This window comes from Rhinopithecus bieti, unplaced genomic scaffold, assembly GCF_001698545.2.
Source record: "Rhinopithecus bieti isolate Rb0 unplaced genomic scaffold, ASM169854v2 scaffold_15814, whole genome shotgun sequence".
In the NCBI taxonomy this organism is placed as follows: Eukaryota; Metazoa; Chordata; class Mammalia; order Primates; family Cercopithecidae; genus Rhinopithecus; species Rhinopithecus bieti.
Window position 1 is genome coordinate 208,669 of NW_016808380.1, and position 9,662 is coordinate 218,330.

At 35.2% G+C, this 9,662-nt stretch overlaps 1 protein-coding gene across 1 annotated transcript in view; it reads left to right on the forward strand.

Moving 5' to 3' along the window:
* The window catches only part of ZBBX (zinc finger B-box domain containing), a 148,934-nt gene that overhangs the window by 2,945 nt on the left and 136,327 nt on the right, over positions 1–9,662 (forward strand). Inside the window, exons 2-3 of the mRNA XM_017886716.1 lie at positions 4,704–4,820; positions 9,068–9,181. Coding sequence (XP_017742205.1) covers positions 4,753–4,820; positions 9,068–9,181 — 182 coding nt within the window. The 5' untranslated portion in view covers positions 4,704–4,752. The remainder of the gene's footprint in view (positions 1–4,703; positions 4,821–9,067; positions 9,182–9,662) is intronic.

Genomic DNA, 9,662 nt, shown 5'->3' on the forward strand with positions numbered 1-9,662 from the left:
ATATATTTAAAATAAGGATAATTAGAGGAAATGTTAAAATTAAAATTCTTTTAATTATTAAAGGCAACTATTTTAAATTCTTATTTAACATTTCTTTCTTGGGTCTGTGATTTCTAAGTACTATGGTACTAAATGCCTAAACATGTTAATTCACCCAAAGTTGCTTGCTAATTAGACCCTTTCAAAATATTGCTTCAGTAAGGAAAAATCCCTACTTACAGTATGGTTTTTAAGTTTTGAGCCTAACATGATCCGAGTCATTAGAAGAATTAACTAACCTTAGATAAGTTTCCAGTTACAAAAAGTGGCCCTTCTTGTAAACAGCGGTTTCCTAAACCTCCCTTTCTGCCAATGGTGTTCTCTTGCACCTCTAGCTGAATGCTCTGAGTTTCTAGCTGTATAGAGCATTGTAAATTCCTTGTTTCCACTCTGTGGCAGTAGGTTTTGATGTGGGGATTGCTTTCTCAAAATAGGAACACGTGTAGAAGGATCATCAAACCATCCTGGACAATTTTGGGTTATATTGGGTATTATGTGTGAGGAAAAATGTGGTTGTAGACAGAAAAATAATGTAGTCTAACAAATCAGGAACTAGAAATTTTCCAAATCACTACTAAATTTTGGTATTTAGTTATAAAAGTTTGACCAAAAGACACAAGGAAGTATAAATTTTGCATAATAAGGAGTTTATCTGTATTCCTCTGGTTTTATTAGGTACCTAAAATTTTGTGCTTTACTATTCTTGCTGCTGACATTGTTATATCCTTGCTATCCCAAGAAAGGTGACTAAATTCTCTGTTGGCTTTACAAAAGGAAACAGGCAGAATAACATAACTCAGAATGATAATCTCCCCTTTTTCTTCATACAAGGAAATTGGCTTATGTAGGTGACTTGATAAAATACGTAATTGAGAAGAAGGCTTACTAATTGCATTCAGTGAAGTGAAATTCCCTTGAATAAGACCATTTATTGGTTAAATAACATCATCAGCAGAGCTACAAATCTCAGTCATCTTATTGTAATGAGATTTACAGATGTTCGTTCATTTTTTGTATCGGTAAAGTCAATCATATATCAGTTTAGCTTTATATATAGACATACACATAAAATTATATTGTATATCTCAATGTGTAAGCAAAATTATAGCAATTTAGATTATTTTAATAATCAGACAGATTGACTTTGGGGATTATTTTATCTCTTTAATGATAATAATAACATTATGGAAGTTTTTGTGACAAAGTTATCAATTGTAGGCAAGAGGCCAGTATTTGGATTCCCTGAATACGATCAGAAAGCAATACAGATTCCATGTTATGGATCAGGATTATTCCTGGAGGTTTTTGAAAGGTGCCTTTGCTAGCTGCTATTTGATAAAAGGGGACAAAATACTACCTACAAAATGAGGAGGAAAAGGGAATTACACTTGAAAATGCTACCACCTCCCTCCCAAAAAGCAAATCGAATCTTAGTTTTCCATTCCTATGGTATCTTTATTTCTCTTTGACACTTAATTTAGCTTTGAGAGACAGGGCTTGGTGGTTGAAAATTGAGTCTGAGTGGGACGCCTCCTATAGATTCTTCTATCAAAACGCCCTATGATATTGTGGTTGTTTGTGTGGATTTCCCCTTGATTGTGAGGGTCTCAAGGGAAGACACCATGGCTTATTTGCCACCGTGACTTCAATACCTGGGACCACTAATAGGGATCACAAAGGAACAGTTAAGTACGTGTTTGTGGATTGAAGGTACAAACATAATTTAGTCCCATGATGCAACCACTACCTTATTTAAAATGTAGTAATTATTTTGTGTAATTCCATTTTGCAATTATCTTCAGAGAGTAAATTCCTAGAGAATTTCCTCCAAAATTGTGAAGATCTACCCTTTCAGGTTAGATTTAATTTTTGGAGATAGTCCAAGTAATTTGGAGGTAGGTTTGAGTGAAAAAAATAGTTGCTCCTATTGCACAATCATTTTTAATTTCAAATGACCCACAACAAAATGGATTTGTGTGTTTGTTGGTGATAACAGATTCTTTTTTTTTTTTTTTTTTTTTTTGGAGACAGAGTCTCACTCTGTCACCCAGGCTGAAGAGTACAGTGGTGTGCAATCTTGACTCACTGCAACCTCAACCTCCCAGGTTCAAGTGATTCTCATGCTTCAGACTCCTGAGTAGCTGGGATTACAAGCATACACCACCACACATGGCTAATTTTTGTATTTTTAGTAGAGACGGGGTTTTGCCATGTTGGTTAGGCTGGTCTTGAACTCCTGACCTCAAGTCATCTGCCCACCTCAGCCTCCCAAAGTTTTGGGATTACAGGCATGAGCCACCGCGCTCAGACATAAAATGGATTCTGTAGACAGTTTCAAAAGAGGTGTCGCAAAAATGTTTTTAATCAGTGGTTGCATCGTTGAAATATAAGATAGTCTCCTAAAGGAACAACAATGAAGAATTACTCATTTGGTTACGTAGACTTTGATGTCGCAATAGCCTTTTATTAGGTAACTCCAATTTTGTTGCTTTCCTTCCTTAAGTCTTAGAGCAAAGCTTCTAGACTTACGTTTTCCCTGCTAAATCCCTATTAGACTCTTATTAGCTACAGAATAAATTCCAAATGCTATAAACTTGACATTTAAAGCCACTTATTATTGGGCCTCAGCCACTATATCTAAATTCATGTTTATTTTTTTTTCTTCCATGTAACCTGCACACCAAACAAGTGTAACTACTCATTAGTCCCTTATTCAAGAGTTATTCTTTCCAACAGTATGGAATATTCATCTAATCCATATCTTTATCTGTAAGCCTCCTTTCTCCTTCAAAGCTTTACTTAAATGCTAGCCAGCTGAATTCTCTCTTTTCTTTCACTTTCTATATTATCACATGTATAAATTTTATAGCCCTTATATTTTTTACCTTGTTTTATGGCTTTTATATTTAGGGTCTTATATGCCCTATTTTACTCTAAACCATTTGAGCTCAGAAAACAAACCTCCTTGGGCCTTGACTCCTCTCCATACCTCTCAGCACACTGCCTTGTATATAGCAGAAGCTTAATGCATGTTTATTGTGGTTATGAGGACACACATAGGAACAAATAAATAAATGACAACATCAAATGGTATGGGCATTTAAGTCTATGGTCACTATAATATTGATTCATATTCCTTTAAAAGCTCTTAGAACTTGGAAATTTTTATTCCTATAAAAATCTAATAGTTGTTCATGTGACTTAGTAATTCAGCATTACAGAGTAAATTATTATAGAACCATGAATAATTGGGATACTTGGGAAACAGGGTGTTCTGAATAATTTCATTTTCTGGTTAATTCAAGTTAAGCAGAAAGTCCTTTTTGTTTCATTTCTTGTTGAAATATTCTTTCTAAAATATGCTAATTTCTGATCTTAGCCAAAGAGTATCATTAAAATTTTCTTTGATAAATGAGGATATTAGAATGCCTTTGGGTAATTATTACGTACCTTAATTTTCATTTTATATTGCCATATATATATATAAAAAGATTATTGGGTTTAGATTGTATCTCAAAGACTCTTTTCATTTCTGTCTGCATGGCCTTGGATATTATTTTTAGATAGAACAAATACTTGGTATGCTTTTATAGCCTTAGCGATAGAAAGAGCCAGAATACGTGCTTTAGTTTGTTTTAATGAATGCATCCTCCACTTTTAGTTGACTATTTCCGTAGTCTTTTGTTATACAGTTGACCCTTGAACAACATAGGTTTGAACTGCACAGATCCACTTATAAATAATTTTAAAAAAATAATAGTTACACTCATGTGCTTGTCACTCTTGCTTCCCCTTCCATGTCCTCTACCTCTTCCATCTCTGCTACTCCTGAGACAAGACCAACTCCTCTTCTTCTTCGTCTTCCTAAGCCTACTCAGTGTGAAGCCCCTTACCATGATTCACTTCCACTTAATAAATAGTAAATACATTTTCTCTTCTTTGTGATTTTCTCAATAACATTTTCTGTTATCTAACTTACTTTTTAAAAGAATATAGTATATACATATATATAACATACATAATGTATTCATTGATTATGTTATCAGTAAGGCTTCTGATGAACAATAGGCTAATACTAAAATTTTGGGGAAATTAGAAGTTATGCACAGATTTTTGGGAGATTGGTGCCTCTAACCTTTATATGTTGAAGGGTCAGCTGTACGTAAATATTGGTGAAATTTTAATTCCATCAGACATATTACATGTCTAACTTTATTAGTACATAAATACTTACATAACTTATATTTAAAATCCAGTAATTTCTAGGTTTCCACAGGAGACTGGTTCCAGTAACACCTTCACACCTTGCAAACACCAAAATCTAAGAATGGTCAGGTTCCTTATATAAAATGGCATAGTATTTGCATATAGCCTACACATAACCTACTATATACTTTAAATCAGTTCTTGCTTACTTATAATACTTAATACAATGTAAATAGTTGTACATTTTTGTAATTTTTTATTCTAATATTTTTGATTCTCTGGTTGATACGTGGCTGCAGGGGACAAAGGCTAACAGTGTATAATTTTACTGTTTAAACTTTGATTCAGCCTTTTCCTCATAAAGTTTTAAAACATTCCTGAACTATATGGAGTTTTGAATTTGTAACTTATACTGCTTCACCTCTGCCATAATTCTTTTGTCTCTGTTACTTTTACAGAAGTGTTTACAAATCAGAATAACTTTTAGACAACATTAAGGTGTTAATCATGAACACAAAGGATTTTGTAGTTCTTCCATGGGGAAAACCTGGAAATTCTGTAAAGCTAAAATATAGGTGAGTTAATATATATTTATTTCTTAATAGGAATAGTTGCAAAGCTTCTGTATATTGTAATTTTGACTATTTTGTGAATTCTTATCTTCATTTTTCACATTCCTGTACTTTTATCTATAAGAATATAGCTTTGAAATACTATAAATCTATAATAGTTTAAAATGAAGATTAAAATACTTATTCCACAAGAACCAATGTGACAAGTTATAAAAGTTTGGTTCATTACCTATTAAAGTAATGCAACGGAATGTTAAACATATTTTTCATGGCCCTTATTCAAAGTTAAGTAAGGATTATCCTGAAATTTAGGGAGACTATTGGGGTGAGAGACCCCTAACCAGGAAATAGAAAGCACTACATACTTTAGCCCTTTACATAAAGGACATTGTGTTGAATTGACCTTTTCTAGGAGAGGTCTGTCCTAGATGACAGGGAGATGCATTCAGCCAGAGCCAAACAATTACTGGCATCCTGGGAATTTTATGATCTTGCAGGGGTATGGGAGAGTATAGCTCCCTGTTTGTCTACGATGTCACCTACAGTCACTGGAAATACTTAGGGATTTTTCTCTTAAATATCAGTAAGAGGCAGCCAGCATGGGATGAGGACAGACTTTTTTTTTTGTTTGTTTGTTTTTAGATGAAGTCTTGCTCCCTTGCCTAGGCTGGAGTGCACTGGCACGGTCTCGGCTCACTGCGACCTCCGCCTCCCGGGCTCAGGCGATTCTCCTGCCTCAGCCGCCCAAGTAGCTGGTATTACAGGCGCATGCTACCACACCTGGCTAATGTTTGTATTTTTAATAGAGACAGTGCTTGGCCGTGTTGGCCAGGTTGGTTTACTCCTGACCTTAAGTAATCCTCCCACCTCTACCTCCCAAAGTGCTGGGATTACAAGTGTGAGCCACTGCACCCGGGCCAGACTACCATTCTTAATTTGAGTTTCTGAGTTTTTTGATCCAGATTAATAGCTTTGTGGTTATTTGATATCTTCAAAGCTATTCTAATGCTCTCTTCACCTTTGAGATACTGAGTATAAAAGCATTGTGTAAACTGGAAATGTTATAAAAATATATGGCATTATCATTGTGAGTATACCGTATTTTTGGTGGGGAGAGGTGCTATCTGATTGCCAGGACTACAAATTTTGTTAATAGAAAAAGAAAAAGGGGCATACATTATTTGATTTTAGTGACATATTTCAGGCCATATGTCTATACCCATAAACATTCAACCAACAAACATTTATTAAGTGTGCATTTTCTATATACTGTGCTAGGGAATGATGGCTACAAAAGCAGTAAGTGGTAGTCCTGGCACTCCAAAAGCTTACAGAGAATATGAATGAGTACAGTTACATTGACAATATAGAATGAAGCATGGTGCGATGTGTACAGGCAAGGGACTAGGAGAGAACATGGCTCAAACTGCTAGAGCAGGAGCGAGGAAGTACCCAAGTTCTGAGTGAGAGATGCAGTTAGTTGGGTAGTTATTGGGTGAAACTTATGCAAAGGCACAGAGACCACATGATTTTGGGGACTTCTCAGACATATCCAATTGTCTAAGAAGAAAGGTGGAGAAAAAAACAGGGTCTAGATGATAACTAACTTGTATGTCGTAGTAAAGAGTTTGGAAATAAGTTGGAATCACTATTCCCTGGCCTGCCCATCTTGCTGATCCACAAACCATTAAAAGCCAGCACAGGAATACCCACTCATGGTAATTACCATAGAGTTCCCTTTCTCACTTTTTCCTTGTTCCAAGCCTGTTCTTGTTGGACTTTGTCTTTACATTGTCTGACGTTCTGGTGTTCTTCCAGTCCTCTCGACCTCTTTCCCAGCCCGTAAACCATTTCAATCATCTTTCTAGTCCTTGGGTTTGTTCTGATGATTAGAAATTATTTTCTAGTTTTCACATCATCTGTATTGACTCGAATATATTAAAATAGTTTGATGCATAATATTTAAAACAGCAATTTTTTTTCTATATAGGCAACATACATATTTTTGCTGAACTGATCATTTTGGAAATCTTAAAGAAATCTCTTAAACAATAAATTAAATTTAAAAAGCTGAGGATCAACCTTAGCTTCCCTCAGTGGCCTTGCTTTCCCTTTATAACTCTGTGTATAACATTATCTCCATGAGGAATCCTCTGTTTTGTGTGAGATCCACACAATCCAATCTTGACCATAAACTTGACCACTTGGTCAGTAGGCCAGTCTTTTTCTTCAGCCTTACCCTTTTCCTCTACCACAGTGGGACTTCAAAAACATCAGAAGTCTTCTAAGCAAATGAGTGACACAATCATATTTGTTCTTTCAATTCTTCTCCTGTAAGCAGTTTGTGAAGTGTGGTAGGCTGTCAAGACTTTAGGCAGGGAGATAAACTGTGGGACTCATCCTGAACTGTACCTGCAGCCCATTTCAGAATGGTCTGTTTCTGGAAAAGACACTATTGTCCTCCTGATAGCTCAAATAAGAAACATGGGATTATTTTAGATTTCTTCCTTGTTCCCTCTCTAATCAGTCACCTACTTCTGATCAGTTTCCAACTTGTTAATTCTATTTTCTTACATTTCGCAAAAGCTCAGTTTTTCTCTCCATTGCGCCTGCTCAGTCAGACTAGCCCAAATTCTCTATTAGTTAGATTACTGGAATAGTCTACTAATTGGTTGTCTTGCTTCTAGCCTTGTACCCTCTAATTGACTTCCTTTGATACAGCCTGAGTGATCTTTCTAAATGCAAGTCTGATCAATTCTCTTAAAACCCTTTAATGATCCTCATTGTTCATGCAATATAAATCCCAATTTCTCATCATGGCTTACAAGGCTCTTCATGATACTGTCCACTTCAGCAGTTTGATTTTTTGCTACTTTTCCTGTTCTGCACTTAATATCTGGTCACAGAGAACTTCTAGTTTCTTGACCCACCCATTACTCTTTCCTACCTGTGTCCACACTCCTTTCTTTCTGGAACACTGCACTCACCACTGCCCTTTGACTGGCTAAGTCCTTTCATCCTTTAGGTCTCAACTCATCCTTTGCCTTCTCTAGGAACTGTTTCTGCATTCACAGGACTGGGGTATGTGCTCTTTCTTTGTGCCCAGGTAGCCCCCTGTACTTCCCCAATGACAGCCCTATTCCACTATATTTCAATTACTTTCATGCTTATCTATTCCTCTCAATACTTGAAGCTCCATTGTATTTCACATCCTATTACCTAGCAGTGTTTATTTGTCATAGTAGCTGCATTACTCATTGTGGAGTAGATACAATGAAAATAAACGCCTCTCTTTCTGTATCTTAGCCAGTTTCTCTGAACCCTCTGGACAGCCCTTCCTATCACTTTCTGTATATCTTCCTGGATTGTGTCTGCTTGGGACATATCCTTGGCCCACTTGCTTTTTGGTAATTGCTTGCTACCTCTAGAAAGATTTCTCCTGTCTGAGCTTCATTATGCCTTGATTTTGTTCCGTGCCATAGCATGCATGGGTGCCCACACTGCTTGATTGTAGTAAAACACTAATGTAATATTGAAGGAAGAGATTTGGACTTATAATAGTAAAAGCTAGAGAATTAGTTTGGTTAGATCTATGAAAGAAAGAGTCAGTGGCTAATACTGATGACCAGGCTTCATAAAATGAAGAAAACGTCTTTTGTCAAAAGCTTAGTGAGTTTCAGATATTATAAAAATCTCTTGTACAGAAATTCCTGTACCAAAACCATTAATCGGGGCTTTCTTCTTAATAGGTCTCAAACAGGTACTACCTTTTCCCCCTCATCATACATATATGACATAAAGGTAGAGATTTAAAATTTTGGAGATGACCAGCTCAGCAAAAATGTATGTTTTGTCTATTGTTTTAAATACTGTGGTTCAAACTACTTGACTACATTGGAGGCAAAACAATATGAAAATTAGAAAATATTTTTATTTTGTTTTCTGTTTGTGCGTCATAGATACTTGTGCATATATAAAAACGTCCCTTATATATGAAGTTAATTATAATTTTGAACCCCTAGCAATGTAATAATTAAAACAAAAGTCTAAGATTTGAAGAGATAACTTGCTTCAGGATTTTGGTGGAAGGCAAATGCTAATTTTAAAAACCAGATTTCAGAGTAGTACAAGAGAAATAGGTAAAGTATTTTATTTATTATTCATGATTCTAATTTAACAGAAAAGATTATATAAAATAATTTTGGCTTTGCTTGTTTTCTGCTTACTCCATCTAAATCTTATGTCTTCAGAAATGCTCAAGAACTGCGAATGGAGAAAGTACAGTTAGAGTTTGAGAACCAAGAGATGGAGAAGAAACTGCAAGAATTCCGATCCACAAGAAGCAAAGAAAAGGAAGAAAGAGAGTGGGTGAAACTCTTAGAGAATTTTAGATGAATCAACTAAATTATTTAAAGAACTATTTTATATACTGTTGTCATTCCAATAAAAGCATTTAATGGATGGATAGTTTCTGACTTTAACTAATGAATGAGCAATAGCAAAGGCCTTCTATTTTTTTTGTTTTTGTGCCACTTAGATGAGGCATGTTGCTTTTTAAAATTACCATTACTTTTGTTTCTTCTGAACATTATTGAGTCTTATCCTTTCTTATTTCCTTTTTATTTAACTTTTTGGTTCTCATTGATTTATGGTCTGGAATGTTTACGACAGCAGTGCACACTTTACTTTTGCTCTCAGAAAATTGCCATCAATAGCCAATAAACACCAGTTTATGTTTAGAGTCATTTTTATTTATTCAAAGGCTTTTGGGAGCAAGAGGTCATATATATATACATAATGAAGATCTGAAAAATAAATGCTATCACACACATATATATATATATA